This window comes from Silene latifolia, chromosome 1 (genome assembly GCF_048544455.1).
Source record: "Silene latifolia isolate original U9 population chromosome 1, ASM4854445v1, whole genome shotgun sequence".
NCBI lineage: Eukaryota > Viridiplantae > Streptophyta > Magnoliopsida > Caryophyllales > Caryophyllaceae > Silene > Silene latifolia.
The window spans coordinates 198,545,577-198,557,840 of record NC_133526.1 but is presented as its reverse complement, the minus strand read 5'-3'; the positions used below and the strand labels follow the sequence as shown (position 1 = coordinate 198,557,840).

At 38.0% G+C, this 12,264-nt stretch overlaps 2 protein-coding genes across 2 annotated transcripts; one reads left to right on the top strand and one right to left on the bottom strand.

The window, feature by feature from the left end:
* The first annotated feature begins 13 nt into the window (after positions 1-13).
* On the top strand, positions 14-2,174 carry LOC141617103 (L-type lectin-domain containing receptor kinase SIT2-like). Its single transcript, XM_074434279.1, has one exon. It carries the CDS (start codon positions 54-56, stop codon positions 2,079-2,081), a length of 2,028 nt encoding a protein of 675 aa, XP_074290380.1. The 5' UTR covers positions 14-53; the 3' UTR covers positions 2,082-2,174.
* Positions 2,175-3,026: 852 nt separating this feature from the next.
* Positions 3,027-10,973, bottom strand: LOC141617110 (transcription initiation factor IIA large subunit-like). The gene is made up of 11 exons (XM_074434286.1): positions 10,638-10,973; positions 9,200-9,376; positions 7,366-7,560; positions 6,894-6,951; positions 6,680-6,735; positions 6,408-6,533; positions 6,057-6,206; positions 4,048-4,108; positions 3,792-3,955; positions 3,432-3,515; positions 3,027-3,346 (listed from the first exon to the last, which is right to left on the bottom strand). Exons 1-11 carry the CDS (start codon positions 10,758-10,760, stop codon positions 3,323-3,325), a joined length of 1,218 nt encoding a protein of 405 aa, XP_074290387.1. The 5' UTR covers positions 10,761-10,973; the 3' UTR covers positions 3,027-3,322.
* Between the last annotated feature and the right edge of the window lie 1,291 nt (positions 10,974-12,264).

Here is a 12,264-nt window from a genome sequence, read left to right as displayed (position 1 = left end):
CATTGTCAGTGCAGACTGTAACAAAGTTGCAAAGCACACCAGTGTATCTATTAATGGCTATTACTCTTGCAAATTTCTGCACTACAATATTAACAGCCCACATTTTCATTCAATTCATCGCCGCTGCGCAAAAAGACACACAGTTCATCTACAATGGTTTTAAAGGAGCCATCAACAATCTTCATCTAGATGGACTTGCACAAATCCACAAGAATGGTCTTCTCCAGTTGACAGACTTTACAAACAGCAAAACATCTCATGTTTTCTACTCAAATCCTGTCATCTTCGACCGCAATCATCTATCTTTCTCAACCACTTATGTTTTTGCTATACATCCTCAAATTACTAACCATTCCGGTCATGGAATGGTCTTCGTCATCTCCCCTTCTCTGAATCTACAAAACACTACCCTGGCACAAGAGTACCTGGGAGTTTTCAACTCTTCCAGCAATGGCCTTTCTTCGAACCATATTTTCGGGATAGAGTTAGATACCCAGCAGAATGTTGTTTTCAAGGATATCGATGACAATCATGTAGGTATTGACGTTAATAGCCTGATATCTGTGAATGCTACTTCAGCATCATATTATTCCGATAAAGAAAGGGCATGGAAGACGCTTAGTCTAAGCAGTGGGAAACCTATGCAGGTTTGGATAGACTATGATGGGGAGGATAAGTTGATGAATGTAACAATCGGTCCACTTAATGAACCGAAACCAAGTAAATCGCTCTTGTCGGAGTACTTAGACCTTTCCCACATACTCCTTGATTCCATGTATATTGGTTTCTCCTCGGCTACAGGCCTACTCTCAACTAGTCATTTCATGCTTGGATGGAGTTGGAGCCAAAATGGGCGTGCCCAAGATTTAGATCCGTCTAAACTCCCACCCCTTCCGAAATTCAGGAATCATTGGTCAAAACTGAATCGAGTGGTTCTTGCTGTTATACTAAGTGTAGTGTCTCTTGCGGTGTTGGTGATAGGTGTTGTTGGTTGGGTCATAAGGAGGAAAAGATATGCAGAGTTGGATGAGCCTTGGGAACGGGTATATGCGCCTCACAGATTCTCATACAAGGATCTGTTCACCGCGACAAAGGGTTTCAGAGACTCTGAACTTCTTGGTTTGGGAGGTTTTGGGAAGGTCTACAAGGGTGTATTGCCTACTACGGGTGTATTAGTCGCTGTAAAGCGTGTCTCACATGATTCGCGACAAGGGATGAAGGAATTTGTCGCAGAGGTTGCCAGTATGAGAAGACTAACACACAGAAACTTGGTACAACTCCTAGGCTATTGTCGAAGAAAAGGAGAGCTACTTCTGGTGTACGAGTACATGCTTCACGGAAGCCTAGACAAATTCCTATTCACGAGGGATGAGAAATCAAACTTGTGCTGGTCTCAACGATTTAAGATCGTAAAAGGGATAGCATCTGCCCTCTTGTACCTTCATGAAGAATCGGAGCAGGTTGTTATTCACCGCGATGTGAAGGCAGGTAATGTCCTGTTAGATGGAGAGATGAATGCCCGGTTGGGTGATTTCGGCCTTGCTAGACTTTATGATCAAGGTACTGATCCTCGAACCACGCATTTAGTCGGAACAATGGGGTATATCGCCCCAGAGGCCAACAGAACACGAGTACCAAGCACGAGAACTGATGTTTTTGCCTTCGGAATGTTCTTATTCGAAGTGGGCTGTGGAAGGAGGCCAATTGACCCACATACTGATTCAGCAGAGGAAGTGATTTTAGTTGATTGGGTTTTTGATTGCTGGAAGAATGGAGCGATTCTCGACGCCAGTGATCCTAAGCTGCAGGGAGACTATGTCCAGGAGGAAATGGAGCTGGTTTTGAGGTTAGGCCTGCTGTGTGCAAATCCTACGGCAGAAGCAAGGCCAACAATGAGGCAAGTGGTGCAGTATCTTAGTCAGAGCGCGATTTTACCTGCTCTACCGTCTGACTATACTCCCGAGGGAAATGACTTCCGTGGAGGGGACTGGGGAGAATCAGGTTCGTTACAATCATCCATAGGACTTGTTTACTCTGCTACCGCTTCTAGTACAAACTCAATCCTTCAAAGTGGCCGTTGAATCAAAGAGGAAACAGAGTGGTTCAGTCACTCAGTGTCCATCAAGATCGACCATCCGACTATAACACTGAAGGCAATGACTTGCTAATGGAAGGTTGAGCATCAAGTTCGTAAACATCATCATCATCATCATTTCCGAGTCTTAGACATATCTATCTATCTTGTGCTAATTTGTTGAGTTAGCACTCTTGCAGTTTCCGACATCATTAGAATAACCTCATTAAATGTAAAAACAAAACCATACAAACATACAAAAATATAAGCTAAAACATCAGATTTTCAACAATAACAGTGCATTTGAGATTGGGATAAAAGGGAAACAAAAAAATTCTACTCCGTATAAAAAACTGACATACTAACCTCTTAGCGGCATTTGAACAAACACTTGGTGGGCATTCTTGTGCTTGAGATGGATTTCCCTTCTGTGCTTCGCAAGCAATCACCAATTCATCATCAATCTACAAATACTAATAGATTGGAGTTGTTCTACTGTTCTATTGCATAACAATATCCGCGGAGTCCAATATAGCTCGCGAGAAATTGGACAACCGTAGAGCTTCATCCCTATAATCGTACATAATCTCGCCATCAAATTAATATCTTTGTCTAAATCATGAACTTGGAATCGCTAATCACTGCATAATCTTGATCCGTACATTATGAATGCTACAAATGCCACTCAAATACGATCAACGATAACGTTTTGAACTTTTTATAGCTTGATTCAGAATGCTTTGTCACTTTAGCTTTCGTATGCTTGTTCTGCGATCATAACCATGTTTGTTTTTAGTGAATCATTTTATGATCTCGGTCATTTTGCTAAAAATCGTCAAAATATGAACACGATCCGCAATGATAACAAAAAGTCGCAAATTGATCTGAAGAATGATCAAATTTGAACTCAATCAACCACTCAATTATGAAGCTAGAAATCGACAGCATGGAGTTGCAAAAATGTTATACTATCTGGTAAATGGTAAAAACTTTCTTAATGTTTTACAAACTAATGGAATCCAAAGAATTGGTGAAAGTTGGCTAAGCCACATGCTTCAGAGGCGATACGACTCCTGCATTATATACAACTCGCCAACCATGCCAATCCAATCCCCAATAGCGTATGTGGATTCTGTTTATAACTCTTAAGAGATCTACATAATGTGAACAAGAACAAGAGATGTCCAAAGGCTACTCGGGAAACTTCTTTCTCTCGCAAACTGAACTTTATGGAAAGAGGATCTAAAATTAGAAGTCGAATTCTCCTGATGCCTGCCAATAGAACACCGAAGAGATAAGTAAATGAAATAGATATTCTGAAGCAGTGTTTAAAATCTGCAAGAAATAATTTTATCACCTTGTTAAACAAAATGTCTTTGTGGTTTATGCGCATGATGCCATCCTTGAGGGTGCACTTCCATCTGCTTTTGGTACGCGTCACCTAACCACCATTATTATGATAAATTAACCACCGAACAGACAAATCTCCGGACTACATAAACTCTAAAGGCGTAATTAATCTGGTTCTCTGAATTCTTATAATTTTCTTTTAAAGGAAGAAACCACGGAAGTAGTATTATGGTAGGGTAACCATGTTTTTAGGCTTAAATACCTAAATTAGCCTCACGCCCTCACCCGACATCATATTTTCATCGAGAAGGTTGAAAATGGAAAGTGGAAAGAAATCAAAGAATCCAAAGGAGTAGCAACTACTTACTTTGTCAAACTGCGCCAAAACCAAATGTGTTGTGCTGAGCTCTTCTCCTTCATCAACGTCATCCAGATCGTCATCATCATTCTCATTCAAAGGTGGCTCATCGTCGTCGTCATCGTTTCCAATATTATGCTGGGCTGGGGGAACAGGGGTACCAGCTTGCATGTCTAAGCATATTTGCATATTAGTGTTGCTATTAAAAGCTAGAGCACACACTAAATCAACATCGTCAAAGTAACAGTGTTTAGTTAAGACATACCAGGCGCTGGCGTGTTCACCACATTGTAGTCGTCGTTGACAGCCCCTTGATAATTGTATATCTTCATCATGAAAAACAACGATTACATGGTGTCATGACTTCATTATCTAACTGTTATTTATTCAATCAGAGCTAGAGACTCATGGAAAGACACTCTTGACTCCACAACACATGCTGACGGCAATAGTTGAGGCGAAGGAGAGAAAAGGAGGGAAAGGCAGACGAGGGATACACCCAAAAAATTCCAACATGGAACCCCCCCCCCCCCCCCCCCCCCCCCCCCCCAAAAAAAAAAAAAACCTACCAACCCACTCCACTTTTTCTCTCAGAAAGTCATTGTCAATCCCAATAATAGATTTTGTCCAGCTGAGAACTCAAAATGGAACTAGAAATCAGCGTCATGGCTTTGTTCTCTCTACCGTCGTAAGCCGATCCTATCCTACACCTACCAACAAAAATTGAGCAGGAAAGGTATATCCCATGTAATTTTATAAGTACAACATGAGCTTGACAGCAAACTTTCCACCATAATATCTCAAGGAATCTTCCTCACGGTCTTCAACTCAGGCCCGTCTAGCCCATAGCGCACTATGTGCACTGGCACTGGGCCTCAAAAAATTTGGGGCCCAAAACTTGGCAAATCCGTATAACTTAAAAAAAAAAAAAAAAAAAAGTCAAACACAAGTCACGCCTATCTTGTGAGTTGTGACTATCCAAATTTCCAATCCCCTGCTCTTCTTCGATTCTTTCCCCAATTAAAGATTGAAATTGCCTTATAATCTTCCTATAAACTAATAGACTTATTTATCATTACTTTTATAATCTTTAAATGTATTATCCCAAATCAATTCCTCACAAATAGTTCTAAATTTACAATTAGAGGGATTGGAATCAAACTTTGCAATATTAGTCGTCTCAATTGTCTATAAAAATCCGAGATTTACAATCGAAATAGGTAATATTTCTTCTTAGTTTTAATTAATTGTTCTCTTGTGTGTGATAATGTTTTATTTTTCTTTCATATTATTGGCTTATGCTTTATTTGCTTTAAGAATTTTCAATATTATTCTGCAGCTATTGAAGGTAGGACAAAGAGTCAGAGATTAAAAGACTTTGTTAGACTTTGTTTTATGGGTTTTTAATTCATGGACGTTGCGATGTCAGTTCTGAAATTCGCTTAAAAAAATACGCTCTCTAAATAATTGTAATTTGCATTGATATTTTATGGAAAAGTTCTTTGATTTTTTATTTTGTAAATTTGCACCGGGCCTCCACTTTTCTCGAGACGGCACTGCTTCAACTGAAGGATACTACATTGATGTGCTAAACTGGCAAAACCCCTTGGAAAATGAAAAGCATGAAACCATAGATCCTGAATTTACATGCCAAGAAAGGACTATAAAACCATTGAGGAGACTAAAACAGAATGCATATCTATTAATGCTACAGTAAAAATCAATCTCCACCCCAGTTCTGCCTTCACTATCAAAAGAGAGAATAGAAAGGAAGTGTGATATGAGAAAGTTAGAAAGTTAAATAGTAGAATGGAGCATATATCCTAAAGTCAAATTAACGTCCAATCAAAACAAGCGCTACTAAATTCTCTTTTAATGAAAGATATTACAGTCACTTTATATAACGGCTAACGAGGCACGTAGGCTAGTTAGATGCATTATACGGCTGGCAGTGATAAACCCAAAAATGACATTAGTGCCAAGTAACTTGATTATAAATCCTCATCAAACTCCAGTTCAAATAAAATGAGCTGGGAATTGGTTGTTATTATACACTTCCATTTGACCTCAAACAATAAACCCCAGTTAGCCTTTTTCATTTGTCCCCACGCAACCAACTTATTGACATATTCCATAAAACATTCCAATTAAGGAAAGTATTGACTCACATAATCCTCTTTACGAGAAAGATGCCCTAGCATAACGATTAAGAACTGCTAACCCTTCACTGGATGGTGATAAGTTAAGAAAAACTAAAAAGTACAACCAGCTTACATTAGGAGTAGAGAGAATGTCGTCATAAGGATCAGGAATGGGCCCATCTAGCTGCGGAATTTTAGAAGATCCCTTCTGTAGGCCACATGTAACCATTCTATCAGTGGAGCTCCCACTGACTTTTCTCCCGGAGGTCTTGCTTTGGATGATCTGAGACATAATCATAAGAAAAATTTAGTCCATAAGGCTTTTCTGCCACAGTGGAAAGGCTTTGTACAAACTACCTCACTAACTTCAAGAAGAAATTAATGTAAGATACAACCCTTGCTTTGCAAGTTTGAAGTAAATTTATTCCCAGAAAAATCAGATTATCCCATTATCCCTCAAGATTACGGAGTAGTTAACCATTACCTCCAATTCGAAAACCTCGGGAGCAACATCTCCAGCTCCGTCTTGCTGCGGTATGTATCCACCAGCCTGATACTGCTGAGGATTGTCATCACGTTTTCTTTTCGCAGAAGGTCCAGTAAGGAAATCCTGGATTTTACTCCCAAAAATTAAATAATGAATGAAGACACCGCAAGGCAATCCATAATAAATGCAACATTTGAGCATCTGAAATAAGAATTTCCTTTTTAGCCCTTAAGTGAAAATTTATTATCCTTGCCAAAGTTAAGACACACCTGCATCCCTTGCTGTGACACTCCTCTATCTGATTCTTCCCGATGTTCCACATAAGCTATCCCGAAAAAGAAGTACATAGGTGAGAGGAAAAGAGCACTAGATTTTAGCATGAGAGTTTACCAAACAAAAGCGGAAAAGAGAGATCAAGAGAAAAGGGGTATAAGGATAGTAATGAGAGAAGATTGCAGGAGATATCCTTTATCTTTTACTCACCCACATTAACATCTACACCAACTGAAGACCTCTGATTCATCCAGGGAGAAGGTGGTGGCTGCAAGAGAATGTAAGACTCAGCATAGTACTTACAACAAACAAACTATCTAACCAAATTCTAGTTAACCAACACAACGTTTTCTCTATTTTCCACTCCATTCCTAATTAGTCAGACCATTGTATTAAATGTAGCTGATACTGCCTCAAGTGCCGGCCCATGCCCTAGATTAAACACCATGAGTCAGACCACTATCAAGGCAGCTTGTTTATATATAACCCTCCAACATTCAGTACTCATTACCGCAAGATGAGAAATCCGAATTCAAGATATCAAGGTTCCAAGATGGTAACATAACTATCATGCTAAAAAGATGAGCTATAAATGCAGTGAATCATAAGCAGATACAGAAGGTGATCATAGCAATAAAGAGAACCACCAACCAGCATGAGCCAAGGTAGAAGTTAGAAATACCATGTAAGGATTAGACCTTCCAACTCCAGGTTTGATATCATAATTTGGACCACCAGAGACTTCATTCGAGTTAGGAGTTGGATAATCTGAAAGACCCGTAGGAATGTTGTACATCGAACTGTCCGCCGTTCCAGGCAAAGGAGTTGGAATCGGGGTCTGCGGAATCGGAGTCTGCATAGGAGTCTGCATAGGTGTCTACAATAGCAAAAAAAAGCTCATCAATTCAATGCCCGAGGCCAAAATACCAAATATACTCAAACTGACCCTAGCTCTATTTGTTCACACACTAGCACTAAGAACTTTATTGACATTTACTGTGTTAAAGTTGACAGCGAAAGGCTTTCGCATACACATTGCTATCACCGACAGCGGAGCAAGTAAGGCTACCAATGTGAATGGTGATGTTTCACTAATTTTCCGTAATTCTTTTTTACATTTCTATTGTTTGCAAAACGCTTTATTTGAGACTAGTTTGTTATTTGTTGCGGCAAATCAAATACCCCTGCTTTGGTATACGAATTCTAGGGTTTGGAATGAGCTAAACACATACCAACACTATGGTTAGGAGGGGGAAATGAATTTGAAGCACAGACATCCCTCAAGGTACGTGGTACAAGAATCCTTCAGTGAGGTGGGAACTCGGAACGTTCCAACCACTTGGTATCAAATTATAAGTTAAAAGAAAAATACAGAACTATGACTTCATACTCTGCAATAAGGAAATTTATCCTCATCATAGAATAATCGGTAGCCTCATTCAATCCTTTGTATAGAGAAGTAGTCTCAGTTTAAATTTTTCACACAACTTTGTTAACCTTTTATAAAGAAAAAGAGTGTGTAAAAATATTAGGTATATCTGACAAACGTTAAAGACGCAGACTGACATATATTTGCTCACGGAGTTGCATTTTGATACAACAATTTAAGAACTGAATGTGTGTATATAATATTCCTATTTTGAGGTGTTCAAAACAACAACTTTGAGTATTCAAAACTTTGTTAACCTAATTTAAATTATATCTGCTTTCAATAATCATGCATAAATAAGAGAATAGTTGTTAAAAATTACTTCTGACAGTTTTAGTATTACATAAACTGTTCAAAGTACAGTATATAAGATGATGAACTGCTTGTGTGTTCATATTCATACCAAAATTGCACAAAAGAAACAGTATTACAAATCATCCTCAAGCCATACCACCTTGTGAACCAATGCCCCATACATCATTCCTCACAACTAAGGTACATCATTGCACCATATTTAACAGCAGTTATAGTTCCAAATGAATCGAATAGATCACTAGAAGAACATTTGAATTTACTTCTTTCTTTTAAATAGAGCCAGAGGCTCGATATTCTTTATTTATGGGCTATGATGCAAAATTGCTAATGAAACTGGTAGCACTTCTTTTTATTGCAAAATAACTGTCTTTAAATGCAATTTCCGAAGTGCAAATTTTATTACAAGTCATCCGGAAAAATCCTCTTTGTGCTAGGTAAAGGTGTGTAAATATGACCTCCTTACCAAGCTATTTGTGGGAGCCTTTAAGACATTAAGGTAATGTTGTCATTGTCAGTCTTAAACTATCTTACTTCAAGACTTCATATTACCCAACTTACCCATGTCCAAGCACCGGATACTCAGACATGACGGACACTTAAGCACTTCATTTTTAATGAGAATATTACATAAAATACACGAGTCCAACATTTTGGACAAGTACCCACATGGTATCCCTCTAACCGCATCTACTAACATAGGTCAAAACGACAATTGGATTTAAGAAACAGCTCCAACAGTCCAAATCACTGCAAACTAGCTTGAAATACTCACAGGAGGGAAAAGCATCTCAGCAGTAGGAGTTTCATACTCCTCATTCCCTTCATAAGGAACATTCAGATCATGTACAGGCGTCACCCCCGGAACCATTGGCATCGTCTTTGGAGGCGGCACCGGCCGCTCATGCCGCGGCAACACAGCTCCTGCTTGCATCATTTTCATCTCCCATAGCTGTCAATCAATCACAATTCACATCAAAATCACCATCAATAACCATCGATCCTTCAGTCCAACAATGCCTATTTATAAGTCAATTAAAGGAGGCAAAATAGACGCTTTTTACTTGATTCAAAGGCTAGGAAGACAGCAGAACAAGAAACAGGGTAACATTGCTCATCAGGGATTTACACATACAAAACCTTAATGACCTTCTATTTTCGATCTCCTATAAAATTTCTCCTTTCAGAGACTAATAAATCTATCAATTTCCTTACTTAGATGTCATTTGAATGGAGCAAAACACACGCTATTTAACTGAGTTCCGACTTTTAATACGCTCGGATATGGAAGACGGTAGCACTGCTCATTGCATATTAACACATACAAAACCTGATTAACGACCTTCCATTTTCTACCTCCTATAATGTTCTCCTCTCAGGGACTAATAAATGTACCAAGTTTGCCTACATAGATATCAATCAAGTGGGGCAAAATACACGCTATTTAACTGATTTATGAGTTTAAATAAGATCAGAAACAGCAGATCGGTAGCACTTGCCTCTATTAAGGACCTCCAATTTTGTACCTCCTATAAGATTCTCCTCTCACATACTAATAAATCTATCAATGTTGCCTACATAAATGTCAATTGAATGGGACAAAATACACGCTGTTTAACTGATTTACGAGTTTAAATAATGCCAGAAACAGAAGATCAGTAGCATTGCTCGCCTCTATTACCGACCTTCAATTTTGCAACTCCTACAAGATTCTCCTCTCACAAAATTTATATATCTGTCGATTTTGCCTACTTAGATGTCAATTGAATAAGGCGAACTACACGCTAGTTAACTGATTTGAGAGTTTTCCATATGCTCGGAAATAGAAGATCAGCCCCTCTATTAACGACCTTCAATTTTCTACCTCCTATAAGATTATCCTTCCCACAAACTAAAAAAATTACCAATTTTGCCAACTTAGATGTCAATTGAATGAGGCAAACTACGCGCTAGCTAACTGATTTACGAGTTTCCATACACTCGGAACTAAAAGATCGGTAGCTTTGCTCGAGTCGGATTCTAACACATGCCAAACCCTAATTAACAACATTTTACTGATAATTGTATCAATTTTCGAGTTTTAATAGGCCAGGAAAGGGAAGATCTATAACATTGCTCAAATCACAATTCAAAACCCTAATTAACCATGATTAACGAACTATAACAAACTCAAAACCCTAATTAACCATCAAAGAACCAAAACGACGACGTACAGTAAGGAGTTCTTGGAGGACATTCTCGCCGGGACCGGTTTCGGAAACAAACTCATCGCGAACCTTCTCGATAACATCTTCAATCACATGAAGATAAACAGCGCTAGTAGTAGACGTCGTCATTCCTCCGGCGAAAAAAACTGCACTGCTGACGGCGGAATTAACGGCGGTGTGACACGTTACGGTGATTTATAGGCGGAGTACGGCGGTAGTTGCGGTGGAGAGAGAAAGAGGTGGTGAAGTGAGGAAAGAGGAGAGAGAAAGGGGATTTGGGATTAAAGAAGAGGGGAATATAAATACGTTTCTATGCTTTTATAATGGTTTGTTGTGGTACACGTGTCGTGTTTTAATTACCAGACCGTATATATATACGATGTTCAATCGGCCCGTTGTATTGTTTGGGGATGAGATATTTTGTGGTGTATTTTGGAATTTTTTTGATATTTTTGTTGTTTTATAATTAGTGCAGATCCCGAGCAAAAGCGCAATTTTTTAGATCATTTTTTATAAAGAATTTAACAACTAAATTGACTGTAAAAATAAATTTTAATAATGTACAATAATTATTACGAGGAGCCTTCCTCAATCAAGCCTACAACGGCTACTTTGCTATTATAAGGCAAAATATTATCATTGCCTATAATAATGTAAATACTAGTGTTCAAGCCCGGGCGTTGCCCGGGTAATATCGTAATAGTGGCTTTCGAAATTCTATCTTGAGTTTGTTTAAAAAGGCTTTTTTTGTAACTATTATTAACTCATGCTATGGTTGCTTTCTTGTGATTACCACTATATATAAAAGAACAGTTAAAAAAATGCGATTATAATGTACCGTTTAGGATTAATGCTTGTGCGATGCATATTTCCGATAATAGGGTCTTATTTTTTTTTCTTTTAATAACTAACCACAACTTACTTGGGCTAATTATGTGTCAGGTATACGTCATAGTGAGTTTTTCCATTATATATTTATTATACAAAGAATTAGAGGATTGACACGTGCTTAATATAATACAATATTCTTTTGGTAATGATCGACATATGTGACAAAGTTCACCCGTAAATGGGTTTAGCGATGCACAAGTGTATTTTAGCAATTTGCAACAAATTTATATTTTAACACATGATGATCGCGTTTTAATTTATATTTTTTGAACCTTTTGTATTGTTTTTTAACCTATATTAAATATATTTCCGAGAAGGATCGATACTATATACAAAAGTTTTAATTTACTTTATGTTTTTTCAAATATGGTAACTTCATTATTTGAAATTTTTACTCAAAATCAACCAAATGTTGGTACTTGTTAGGTTGGATTTTTCACTCTTGTTAAAAGGGGCATGTTCGCTTTTAACACAATGGTCCTTAAAAATCAACAAAGCATGATCTTTAGTAATCTTCATAGAAACGCTTATATATTTCGTTATCTTAATTACTAACACAAAGAAGTGTATAAGTAGCTCTATAATTGTGGTGTTTGGTATTTTAGCATCTTGTTCTTCATATATTATGGAACACTTTTTGTCACCCTATAGTTCAAGTTGTATATCTCTGTAGGTAGAAGCATGTACTTAGTAAGTTGTGTTTTTATTTATTTTAATTCTAATTTGGGCTATAAAATAGAAG